The sequence below is a fragment of the Engystomops pustulosus genome, chromosome 6 (genome assembly GCF_040894005.1).
Source record: "Engystomops pustulosus chromosome 6, aEngPut4.maternal, whole genome shotgun sequence".
NCBI lineage: Eukaryota > Metazoa > Chordata > Amphibia > Anura > Leptodactylidae > Engystomops > Engystomops pustulosus.
In genome coordinates this window covers 142,894,749-142,908,523 of record NC_092416.1, presented here as the reverse complement: position 1 = coordinate 142,908,523, position 13,775 = coordinate 142,894,749, and the positions used below count along the sequence as shown (strand labels likewise).

Sequence of the window (13,775 nt, the reverse complement as noted above, 5' to 3'; positions counted from 1 at the left end):
GTTACAGGGTTAAACGCAGTGAAAAACCGTTATTATATTTTGATAGATCGGACATTTTCGTATGCGGCGATACCTAATGTACCTAAAGATTTTTACTGTTTATTAATATTTATATCAGTTCTAGGGAAAGGGGGGTGATTTGAATTTTTAGGTTTTTTTATTACAATTTTTTTTTTTTTTACTTTTATTATTTTTCAGACTCCCTAGGGTACTTTAACCCTAGGTTGTCTGATCGATCGTACCATATACTGCCATATTCCATCATGGCAGTATATGGGGATTTTACTCCCCATTCATTACAATGTGCTGATAGCACATTGTAATGAATGGGTTAAAACGAGACAGCTTCGGGCCTTCGTGAGACTCGAAGCTGTCATGGCAACGGATCGCCGCTCCCTGTGACGTCATCGGGGTGCGACGATCCACGGCAAGATGGCGGCGCCCAGCATTGCCTGGCGGCGATCGACGTGAAAGCATCCGCGATCGGCCCGTGAGCCCTCTCTATGCACCGCAACCCGGCACGCGCCGTACTAGTACAGCGCGCGTCGGGAAGGGGTTAAGGGCCAAAAATTGGAAAAATGTAACTTACAGGAAGAAGGTGCTCTTCATGTTCTACAAGAAGCAGGTGAACTTGGGACCACTTTTACAAGATTAGCAAACCAAAAAGCGATTTCTGGACTGATGAAGGACCTCACACAGGATCATTATCATTTGCTTGTAGTGACAGAAGCTGGTATAAGTAGACATCAACTGTCTACAGGAAGTCAAAGGCTGCGTATGAGGACTCCATGTCCAGATATCTCTGGATGATGTCACTGATCACTAAATTTCTGTGATCATACAACATGGTAGCACATATATGATGCAGCAGGCACATCGACTTTTCTGAACGACATAGTATTGCTACCCAATTGTGAATTTCTTCTCCATAATTCATATGCACACTGTGAGATACAAGGAATCTGGTCCATATGCTTCTGCCACAGATGCCTAACGTGAACAGAAAGCCCAGAACAGTCTAGATGTATGTGCTTCAGCTCCGGGGCGACTGGCATCTGGCAGATAAAGTAATGACATTTCTAGATACCCTTGTGTTGCTTTGTAACCCTGGGGACAGACTGAAAAGTGGATCAATGTGCGAGATGCTATCACAGACTAAGGATGGAGAATGTTGTAATGGAGATGGATGGGAGGTGTACCTGTAATGCAGACTGATGATAGGATAGGAGTGATACCTCCAGCTTATAAAGGTGTGTCTTGAGCATTGAGTGCAGACTTGTCCATCTCTTCCAATATGAGCAGCATCAAGGCAGTCGCTGAATCCTACCAGTTATTCAACCCCAGAGCTTACTTACAGAATAACTATGTGCCCCCCCGGGCAGACTTTTCAAGTGAGGACAGCGTCATGTGCTGGAAACTGCGCCGACTTCATGAGACTTGTGCCAAAGGTGAGCAAAATACTAATGATATCATCACATATGTTTCCTCTGATGACATCATGCTATGGATATAAGATTAATCATATATAAATGAAAAGTTGATGCTGTATCTTATAATAGTCTTGTCATGGGATGGGTGCAATAAAGAATAACTTACATGAATCATTCATTCTCATACAGTTTGCATTTGTCAGCAGCTCACTGTCCTGGGGCCAACAATCTAGCATTAAAGATCACCAGATAAACAATGTTGGTTCTATATAGAGAGTGTGGTGCAGCATGGACACCATGCACTGTTGTATTGGGATTGTCTTAATCTGTCCGTGATGCAATGTAAGGATTTTAAAGAGGGCATCTTATAAGGATAGGTTCACACTGAAGCTGGAAAAACCTTATGGAGTGGGAGAGTAGGAAGTCAAAGGTATTTGATAACTGTTGGGGTTCTATGGGAAAAGCAGACAAGAGACAGCAACCAAAAAATTACCAGTTATTAAATCGGGTGATGCACGCAGCTCAGGGTCCTGGTGTGTAGGATCCAAAGTCCAATATAGAAAGGAAAAGGCCACAGCATCCAATATGATGTAAAAGGTGATACACCTTTATTCACACAGGCATGAAAAAACTGCAACGTTTCCATGAATCTTTGTCAAGCATGCAAACAATTGTGCACATGCACATATAATACACCCACTACCCGGTGGCCTCATGTCCTGTTTAAACATTAGGTAAAAAAATCTCTTTATCAAAGTTACATAATATATAGCAATATACCTCAATTACATACATATTCATATCATATAGTGGAAAACATACAAATATAAATAGTCACCACAACTCTACAAGAGAAAATAGTCCACCCTTAAACAGATCATATACACCTGTGTCATCAGGTCTTGTGTTAGTGTGTGTAATCACCGCACCTCCTCCAGATCCTTGTTACTATGACCACCAAGGTAGCTTCCTTTCTGATTGTGTCATTCATTATCCTGGGGTAATGATCATGTGATCCACAAGTCCGATCATGTGATCCACAAGTCCGATCATGTGATTTCTGTATTTGTGTCTTCCTCCAGTTGTTAGGTGAGCATGCCTCATTATTCCCATTATCTTGACAGAGTTCTGATCACCTGTTTATTGACTTATTCTTGTGACTCCTAATAGCGCTCATTACTACTGTGATTCTTACTCAAGGCTCAGAAGAAATACTAAATACATATAAGGAATTTGATTATGGGACACATAAAAAATAAATAAAAATAAATTAAAGATGGAGCTATAGCAAAGCTCCCGGGAGGCAGAACGGGCTGCAGGTATAAAAATAAGAAAAAGTATTTTATTTAATAAATATATTAGGACTTATTAGGGGAACCAAGCAAAAATATCATGCATACTAGGCCTCCATTAGTGCTTAGAGAAAAGGGATAAAACACATCCCATAAAAAAAAAAATTTAAAAAATGAGAAGAACACCAACATGATATAAGTGATAAATGTGAGTTGTTCTGTGAAGATAACATGATATTATTAGGATCACAGTAATACTGCAATTACTGGGTACAAAGCTGAAGTATAATGTGTTTTTTAAAAATTGTTAAGACCGAACATATACATGACATGCAGAGAAGACCTGGCCGCCAGCCTAGATGACACCTGCCATTCTGAAGTCCCTACTGAGTCCCTTCGGTTCTAGGGTATCGAATTCATAGAAGAAGAGGGGAATGTTATAAAAGAGTAAAGGGAGATAAAATGTAAGTGAGCTGAACAAACAGAAGGAGAGCTTGGATCGGGTGCAGATATGGTTTGGTGTATACCTATTTGTGAGCGGTAGTAGAGGACCATTGTGAACGGCCAAGTAAGTGATGGAAGTTCAGAGGTGGCGTTACAGCATGACCCTATCCATGACGATGGTGGCAATGAAAATGGAAAACAAAAGAGTCTGGGATGTGGGTCTGAATGTGATTTTGTATTCTTAATTAAGTATTCTTAAGTACAAGAGGAGGGTGTCATGAAATTGGATTTGTTTCTTGTGGTGGTGGTTGTGACTATAAATTTAGGGCCAACATAATAATAATGAGGATGTTGTGTTTGAAATGAAAAGGTAGCGGACACACTCGCATACATAAAATTTTCACACTGAAATTATACATTTTTTCCCCAGCACCACGACGGCACCAACCAGAGAGGGATCCACCCCCGGGGACAGGAAACCTGAGCATAAAAACACGCCCCTCCTATCCTACCTCAGTGGTTTCCTGTCCCTGGCGGGAACCTGAGTGTTAAGAGGATTACTACCTGGTGCCTGTCAGACGGCAGGTACTAGGTTTTGAACCCGGCCAGTGAGCTGGAGGTTATCCAGATCTGGAGCGATCCAAAGCAGCACAGGCGAGGTGCTGCGGGTCTAGGCAAAGTGTCAGCAATGATAGTTGCCATTATGTGTGTCCTAGCCCCAGAAACAACATGATGTATAATGGGGACTAGAGTGTGCCTGTTCTGGTTTTCTGCTGCACGGTACCGACCCCAGAGTGGGAGCAGGTATGCAGGGAGACGTGTCCAGTATCCGACCTCTCCAGAAACAGGATTCACAGTTGCATGGTGTGATTTCTCCTCTCCAAACACACCTCACGTGGTGAATGGCGCTAACAGGATGGGACTTCGGGCATCCTGTACAGTACACACCTCCAGTGGAATGGGTTGTGTCTGTTGGATTATCTCTTATGAGGGGGCTCACAGGACCTGACAAAAAGGTCACCGATCCCCACAGACCCGGAAAAACCATCGTACCCATAGGAGAGTTCCGGGTGGTAAGTCTACTTTTTTTTATTACACTCATGATATGAAATGTGTAATATGGATTCTAGTTAACCCATGGATACATTGGAAAACTACCAGCCATTCTAAGCTGAACATACTTGCTCTCGTCAGGTCTAAAATCCTGTTCAGTAGCTTGGGTTGCAGCTTGGATTAATTACCCTTGCAGCCAGCTTCAGTTAATTGGCTAACGGCTTGCAGGTTAACCTCTTCTCCCAGTGTGGAGAAGAGTTTAGTGTGGAGGTGCCTCAAGGAAACACATGGTTTCTGTTTATTATGGCGTCCTGCACAGAACTCGCTGATGGTCAGATTGTGGTGTATGTTTAACTGAGCAGATCAGGAGACAAAAAATGCTACATAAACTGTTTGCAAGCATGCTCTGAATTATAGCCTATGAGCGTTTACTACAGCTAAGTGCAGCTAAAGGGAATTCTGCACTTGTATGAGAGTTTCAGGTAGTTCAGTCAATCATCTAACGACTTGCAGGTTAGCCTCCCCTCCAGGTATGGAGAGAAGTTCAGGACTGAGACACTTCACAGAGCACATGGTTGCTCTTCAGTTATCTTAGGCCACATGCCGCTTTCATAAAGCATTGCTTGGACACAGAAAGTGAGTTTCCATCAACATGGATCACCTGGCTCAAAATTACAAGAGGTAGAAAAACCCTCATTATCGGGTGCTTCTATGCCTGCAAACTTAAGTTTGAAAGCTACTCTTTTATGGCATATTGCAGTTTGGTAACTTTGGTGTGCAATTTCCTAACTTAATTCAGACTGCTCTCTCCAACCTTGTTCATCTGCATACAATAGGATATAAAAGGTTTGTTCATATAATACATTGTGGTTGTGGGGCCACTGGACACATTTGTCTTTATATTAGTTAGGAAGGGGCGCTGGTGTTATCCACAGTTCCAGTAATTGTATTGGTGATTTTTGAGGGCCAGTGCATGGAAAGAGGGGAATCCTCACTAAAGACAGAGCAGCTTTATAACCGAAGGTATAGAAGATATTGTTAATTATGCCTGAATCCTTGTGGGGAACAGTGTTCCAGAAACCAAGCAAGTTATGATAAATAATGCCAAAACCTTTACTGGGAATAGTTGTTCCTCAGATACATAAGATACGGTAGGAGATGTAAATGATGATATAACCCTGGCTGTGAATACTTCCACAGACACAGAGTAATGTGAATGAGGTTATACTCCTTGCTGTGAGCGGTGGTTCCACAAATACACAATAATAATTGCTGTGAATAGTCCCACAGGCATAGAGTAATGTGAATGATGCTATACTCCTTGCTGTGAGCGGTGGTTCCACAAATACACAATAATAGTTGCGGTGAATAATTCCACAGGCACAGAGTAATGTGAATAATGCTATACTCCTTGTTGTGAGCGGTGGTTCCACAAATACACAATAATAGTTGCTGTGAATAGTCCCACAGGCATAGAGTAATGTGAATGATGCTATACTCCGTGTTGTGAGCGGTGGTTCCACAAATACACAATAATAGTGGCTGTGAATAGTTCCATAGACAGAGTAATGTGAATGATGCTATACTCCTTGTTGTGAGCGGTGGTTCCACAAATACACAATAATAGTGGCTGTGAATAGTTCCATAGACAGAGTAATGTGAATGATGCTATACTCCTTGTTGTGAGCGGTGGTTCCACAAATACACAATAATAGTCGCTGTGAATAGTCCCACAGGCATAGAGTAATGTGAATGATGCTATACTCCTTGTTGTGAGCGGTGGTTCCACAAATACACAATAATAGTGGCTGTGAATAGTTCCATAGACAGAGTAATGTGAATGATGCTATACTCCTTGTTGTAAGCGGTGGTTCCACAAATACACAATAATAGTCGCTGTGAATAGTCCCACAGGCACAGAGTAATTGGAATGATGCTATACTCCTTGCTGAGACCGGTGGTTCCACAAATACCCAAGGTAATATGAATGATTACATAATCCTTGCTGTGAATAGTTTCCACAGGTGCACAAAGTAATGTGAATGATCCAGGCTGTGAGCAGTGGTTCCACAAGTACCCAAAATACACAAGATAATGGGGATTATGTCAAAGACCTTGATAGAAACAATAGTTTCACAGGTAAGTAAGTTAATGTGAATGATGCCAGAGTCTTTGCTGAGAGCAGCTGTTCCAAAGGTAAGCAAGTTAGGGTGAATGGTATCAGAATCTTTGCTCCAAGCAATTTCTCTATAAGGGAGCAAGATGTGGTGAATAAGGGCAAAATCCTTACTGATAAGATATGCTCCTGGCGTTGTGTGCTTTGCGGGTACAGCGAACTCCAAATAACAATGTGTACCCAGACTTGGAGATTCCCAATGGGATATGTTTCCCTGATGGTGGTCTGCTTATTTGTATAAGCCCGACAGTCTGCCTCTCTTCAAGGTCACAAAGGTAGAGCAAGAGCAAGTCAGAATAATAATGGTGATGGTCTTTGGTGTAGCGCCCTCATATTCAGTGTCTCTTTTCAGATCCTGCAGATTTAAGTAATATATTGCAGTTTTAAAAAAAAAAAAAAAAAAAGGAGAGGTTTTTTTTTTTGGTCTGGGACTACGGTTGTGGAACGTACAGTTCCGATTTCCATGCGGGTTCTGCCTGGGAGCGAACCTGGGGGCCTGTCTTGTTCGTGACCTGGGGACTACCTGTATATGGACATCATTAAATCATGTGATCATATAAGGTACATTCTACAACCATATTACACTTCAAATTAGCCATTAATAGCTTGTAGTGACCAACATCCATCTGGGTATCAAATATATTCATGTGTAATAACCCCATTATTTACCCATGTCCCTCCACATTCTATGATACAATGTGTACAGGTGCACAAGTCCCTATGACGTCAGGGAGTCATCCACCTATCATATACCTCACATAATACTAAAATAGGGGAGAGGACCCTGATATTCCATTCATATCCAGTCATTCCTCTATGCTGCATTTGTATATAGAGAAAGCTATCTGCCATTAGGGGCAAAAGCTGTACCTTCTTATAGGAAGTTTTAAAATAGATAAACCAGTTAATCTGAGTCGGCAGGCCACCCATGTCCCTCCTAGTTCTAACGATGGCCTATATACCAGCCTTACCCGGTCTTAGTTTATTTGAGATCACTACAACTTGTGTTTTGCATGAAGGGTAGAGGCTGTAATCCTCACTAGAGAGTCTAGTGGTCGGACCTTTGGAATCTAAGCAAGGTGCTGTCAGGATTCCAAAAGAGGTTCTAATAAATTATTATATATACTGTCAAAAAAAAAAAAAAAAGATACAATGAAAACAAAGTTGCTCTTTAACGTGTTCCTTAGGAACACCTAATATAAATGGAAGATCAATCCGTTGTCCGTCATATGTAAATCTCAAGTTATTTTGGAACATTTTATTTTCTAGTATCAGGTTTTTCTCTGGGGGGAAAAACCTTATGCTTTCTGGTTAGTATAGTTGACATCTAATCCATGGGTGATTAGGTTAAAAAGACAGTTTCACTTTTGATCCCACAGTAGGATGTTCCGACTCGCAAAGGTTTTGCCTAATTATGTAGTTACGGAGGTATTGTGGACTGGCCTCCTCTATCTTTCATTTGTCATACAGAATATTCCTTATGTTCCTTGCTTCTAATCCAAAGTCTGAAGTGGAAGAAGGTTTTTCTTTACCTAGAGGCCAATTGTTCGGTTATAATATATCTTAAGATCATGTGTATGGTGTAAAAGAAAATAATCTTTTTACTTGGTGGTCTAGACCTTTATAAAAAATAGAATCTGACCTAGGAAGTAACTGAAGAATCTGCCCCAGAAACTATCCGTGCCTTTTCTACCCGAGCACTAGCCACATCTTGGGCATAATTGAGATGGATTGTCAGGGAGCATGCGGGTTTACTCCCCCACACTTTCTTAAAACACTATCGGTTAAATGTGGTGGGTACTATTGAACTCTTTGGGGAGAAAAGCGCTCTCCTCTGGGGGCGTGTTTCTTATGATTTTTCCCTCCCTAAATATTTCTCTCTGAAAATCTCTCTGGTTGGTGCCGTCGTGGTGCTGGGGAAAACAGGAGTTACTTACCGGTAATGATGTTTCCTCGTACCACGACGGCACCTGGTATATTCCCACCCTGGTGATTTTTTTCCTACCTCTTATTGGTGGTATTTCATGGGTGTCAAAAAATAAAATAAATATTAATATTAATATTGATATTTAAATTTTTTAAAAATAAATAAAAAAGGTAATAAAATAATTTTGTCAAAATTATGGTTACATGGAAAATGTTTTTTCTGATATACTAATAATAAGGTTCTTCCAAGTCTCTGTAACCCACTGAGGTAGGATAGGAGGGGCGTGTTTTTATGCTCAGGTTTCCTGTCCCCGGGGGTGGATCCCTCTCTGGTTGGTGCCGTCGTGGTACGAGGAAACATCATTACCGGTAAGTAACTCCTGTTATCCAGTGAAATGTGATTGTGCTGGTTGAGCCATTTTTGCGGTTATCAGTGATTGATGCTATGATTGGACACTAAATCGGGCACCTGATGAAAATACTATATGCATTAGTGCAGGGCAATTATATGTACAAATATGGAGGGATTTCCAGAGTGAAAACAATTGGAAGCTGTACAGAATTGTTGGGTTCCTTTCCTAGGACAACTCAATCTATTACAGTTTATCTGAATTATTCCTGTAAAGTGTCGAGTAACGTTTCTTTCTTTTTTATATCTGAATTTAAGGAGAAATAAAACCCATCATCCCCTTCTTTGTTCTCAGGTGAGATAAAAGGACGTACCCTGGTTGACATTGGCTCCGGTCCTACAATATACCAGTTGTTGAGCGCCTTTGAGCATTTTCAGGAGGTGATTATGACGGACTATTTGGAGGTGAATCGCCAAGAACTGAAGATGTGGCTAAGTAATGAACCAGGGGCGTTTGACTGGAGTCCCTACTTCAAACATGTCTGTAAGCTTGAGGGTAAAGGGTGAGTATTTAATGGCATGTCTGTGTGTTTGTCAACTTTCTGTTCGTATCATTTTTCTGCTTAGCCAATAAAGGTATCATTCCTTAAGTACTTTTGTAGTTTTTACGCAAAAGTATTTACATCAGAATTTAGATTTTTCCTGACACGATACACGATACTTCTACAATTTTCTCTTCTACAATATGCTATCTAGTAGTAAAGGAAGCCACACGCTGCTCAAAATACCATTAGTATATTATTTTAACATTGACCACCAGATGTGAAGAGCACATTCCCTGTTACTGTTGCCCATCATTGACCCTGGTTTGCAAATGTCACCAAACTGCCCTGTAACTTGTAAGAACTGAAGTCTTCAGCAACTTTACGTTACCCAGAAGTGCGAAAAAGAGTTACTTATAGTTTTCTATGAGTCTTCAGTCCCCATCTCATAGAGGAGACCTGGGCATTGTGCAGACCTCTATCTCTGACCGGCGAACCTGAGATTGTTGAAATATTTTAGCTCCTCTCGCCATCATTAAATAATGATGCAACTAGGTCCTCCATATATTCATTGAATTATTGCAATGTTTTATATACCGTTTCATGTAGAGATAAGTTATACACTGTATAGGGGTATACTGGGTAGAACTGAGTTAAGTGTATTAGTCTGGCCCTCTAAAACCATTCAATTTTCTCATGTGGCCCCATGGGAAAGTTTATTGCCCACCTCTGGTATAGAGGCTTATAAGTACAGGCAGTCCCCGGGTTACGCACAAGATAGGTTCTGTAGGTTTATTCTTAAGCTGAATTTGTATGTAAGTCGGAACTGTATATTTTATAATTGTAGCTCCAGGCAAAAAAATTTTTGGGTCTATGTGACTATTGGATTTAAACAATGTTGTATTGTCATGAGGATCATGATTAATAATAAATCTTAATTGCAGACACCTGTGATAACTGTTACAGCTGTTTATTCTAGCCTAGGGCCAAAGTACAGTAAATTACCAAAATCCAGAGGTCCGTTTAACTAGGGGTCGTCTGTAAGTCGGGTGTTCTTAAGTATGGGACTGCCTGCATACATCACAATTCTTCAAGATGAAGTTTGAAATTTACAATTGTTTCGCAGAACTCATATTTTGCAGAACTTGTGCCAATAAACAGGAGCCAAACTAAAAATATTGAGCTGCAGCCTGTACAGTATAGCAGTGATTTTCAACCTTTTTTGAGCTGCGGCACACTTTTTATACTTAGAAAATCCTGGGGCACACCACCAACCAAAATAGCACAAAATGACACTAAAACAGTCATATTATACATATAGTTAATAATATAGATTCTAAATTTATTTTACTCACTCAGTGTGAAACCTGGGCCTGTTTCGATAAACACAAAAGGGATATCCTGGCAGGAATGGTGGAAGGACACACACAAAGCTCTTCCTCAATAGTTCTCAGTTTCTCCCTGTTTTTAGTATATGGTGCTGATTATTATGTGGCTCGTATACTGCAAAATAAAGGGGTGTAATGAGAAGTACTATGGCCATGAGGCCAGAGTACAAGTGCCAGCTCATACACTCAGCATATGAGCTGGTACTTGTAGTACTCCAGCCTCATGACTATAGTATTTCTCATTTTACATTTCTCATTGTTATATGCAGTATACTGCTGGAGTACTACAAGTACCAGCTCATATGCTGAGTATTCTGCCAACAGTTCATATACTCAGGCAAAAGCTCATATAGTCAGCATTATTGGTGGGCATTACCTTGGCGGTGGGCAAATGCGAGAGTCTCTCCGCTAACAGAATGATGCGCCGGCCTTGGTGACGTCATTTTGTCGTGCCAGGTTCAAAGCTTGTGCATGTGTTATTGTACACGTCTCCTACATTGTAAGAAGCCGTGACTGTGCATCGCTGCGAAACAAAACACCAGGGGCACCATAGTTTGGGGAACTTTCCCCGCGGCACACCCGACCATGTGTCACGGCACACTGGTTGAAAATCACTGCAGTATAGTATAGGCTGAAAGATAGTGTGGCCAAAAAATGTGAACAATGGTTTACTGAATGATAAAATCAATATAGGGATTTGATCAATTTGCTCCCAAAGATACCCAACGTCTTGTATCTTGTTATATATTGATGATATTTTTTCTCTTGCCGCTGCAGAGAGCCCTGGAAAGATAAGCAGAAACGACTTCGGGAACATGTCTCACGGGTGATCCCAGTGGATGTCCACCAGCCTCGTCCTCTAGGAGGAGAACTGCTCAGTGGGTCAGTCGACTGCTTGGTATCTTCTTTCTGTCTTGAGGCTTGCAGTCCCAACCTTGAGGCTTTTCAAAAGGCACTTGAACATGTTATTGGGCTCCTGAAGCCCAAGGGACACTTTTTATGGATAGGGGCTTTAGAGGAGTCCTACTACTTAGCTGGTGAAGCTCGCTTGAATGTCGTACCTGTCACCGAAGACATCGTGAAGAAGGCACTGCACACGGCAAAGTGCGTTGTTAGGGAATTTTCCACCTATTCCATGACGCCTAGTATGAAAGTTGGTGTAGATGATGTAAGTGGGATATTTTTTGTTTGGGCTCAAAAAGATGATCCTAAGTGATGCTGACATCTTATGAATCACATGACCTATGTATATCAGTGGTTAAGTAGGGAACAGACATATTGTATTACCGCGCTATATGTGGTTTGATAACAAGTAAATCATATCTCATAAACTCTAATGTTCAACATGTGCTGTAATATTTGACAATAAATGCTTAAGATGCAAGGACCCTTTGACTATCGTACCTACCGTTTAATCAGGTATTAAGTCCACTATAGATGGCAAAAAGATTACTTGCAGGATATAGAAACATGACATGTGACAACTCAGTGCACACAAACTTAGCTGTGACAATATTTTAGCTCTAGACAAAAGAATCAATTGAGATTTCTCCCTATGGGGGCTTGTTTTGTTTTTTTTTTGTTTTTTTTGTAGGATGAATTTAAAAATTTTTTGATCGCACAATTGTGCTACACATATATTTAAAAAATTGTATTAGACTATGTTCAACAGGTTTCATTATAAATGGTGGGAAAAAAAAAACTGTGTTGCATATACGTCTATATTACCGCAATAGATAATAGAATCAATATGGAAGGTCAATTTAAAGGAAATCTACCAATTGCTTTTTTGAACTAAACATACATTCTGTAGCTACATTGATGCAAAAACATATCTTGTTTAATATCTGAACTGAGTGGTTTTGCTGAAAAAAACAAATATAAAATTATGATAATGAGGCTGTCGCTCCTGTGGCTGCCACAGCACTTCTCCTCTTATCCTAATTATTCACTACTTCAGAGAACGCTGTAATCACTGTGTTGTTCCTGACAGTCAAACGTAATCAATCGCTGCCCCAGCCGCTTTGTATGAGTAATCAGCTCAGGTTGATTAGTCCCGTATGGATGGTTCAGTAAGCTCCTTGTAATGTGTTTATGTACAGCAGCCTGCATTTACCCAGCTTTCCCAAGGTTCAAAATTTTAGAATTGTTTTCTGAGCAAAACTCCTGGATCAAACAAGATATGTTTCTGCATCAGAGTAACTAGAGCATGTTCTTAAGGTATGTTTGGTTCATAATGCATAAAAACAAATGGCAGATTTAAGTTTATGGGGAATTAAAGGTAAATGCCAGACCTTCAGTTCAACTAATATTTTTTTGTTTCCACTATGCTCCCAAATGGAAACTTTTATGCAGGTGTGAACTGGGCCTTAAAGGAAATCAGCCATTAGAAAAAACAAAAAATCTAGAAATAATCACCCCCACTCCTCTTGATGTTGATCCCCGGCGCTGTTCTTGACAACCCGGGATCACATAGAAAAGAAATTTATAATTAGCAGCACCGAGCGCGGGGACACACAGGTGGCTTGACGTCACCTCCTTCTCCCAGCATGGAGTGCCGGACATCTGGTCTCCAGTGTTGGGATCAGCATCAAGAGGGGCAGAGGTGTTTCTCTTGTGTTTTTTTTTTTTTTCCCCCTAATGGTTGATTTCCTTTAACCGTTTCTACATAGTAATGGAAAACAGCAACAATTCAACAAATGATTATTAACCCCTCAGTCACTTCCCATCCAGTGTTTTCTTTTTGGCCAAAGCATACCAAGTCATAGAATTGTATTTTGTCTGTCAAAGAAGGTTTCTATGAGGATTTGCTTCTTTGTATATTGGAATATATATATACTTTTTTTTTTTTTTTTTCATTTGTTAACTTTTTGGGGGAAAAAATGAGGAAAAAAAAATTCTGTCAATTTACTATGTAGTAATTATCATTCACCATAAATAAGAAAACACTTATCTGGGTCTATGAGATGACAGCAATAAAAAAATAGCCATTTTTTAAGTTTTACTACTCTGGGCCGAAAAAACCCCCAGTTATGTAATAAAATCATTTGTTTTTGCATTGCCACTTTCCAAGACTCAGAACTCAGTTTTCGTGTCCCTCAAACAGTGAGCCCCGAAACTTTCTTTTTCCCCATCACTGAAGTTGTATAAGCATCGTAACAAGTGTTGTATCTTT

General features: G+C 40.5%; 1 protein-coding gene across 2 annotated transcripts in view; it reads left to right on the top strand.

Moving 5' to 3' along the window:
- Window positions 1-13,604, top strand: part of PNMT (phenylethanolamine N-methyltransferase) — a 36,501-nt gene extending 22,897 nt beyond the window's left edge. The window contains exons 1-3 of one of the 2 annotated variants that reach the window (XM_072111506.1): window positions 1,265-1,448; window positions 9,026-9,233; window positions 11,378-13,604. In XM_072111506.1, coding sequence (XP_071967607.1) covers window positions 1,295-1,448; window positions 9,026-9,233; window positions 11,378-11,816 — 801 coding nt within the window. In that variant the 5' untranslated portion in view covers window positions 1,265-1,294 and the 3' untranslated portion in view covers window positions 11,817-13,604. Of the gene's footprint in view, window positions 1-1,264; window positions 1,449-9,025; window positions 9,234-11,377 lie in introns of those variants that run through there. The other variant, XM_072111504.1, reaches the window with a different exon arrangement.
- Window positions 13,605-13,775: the final 171 nt, after the last annotated feature.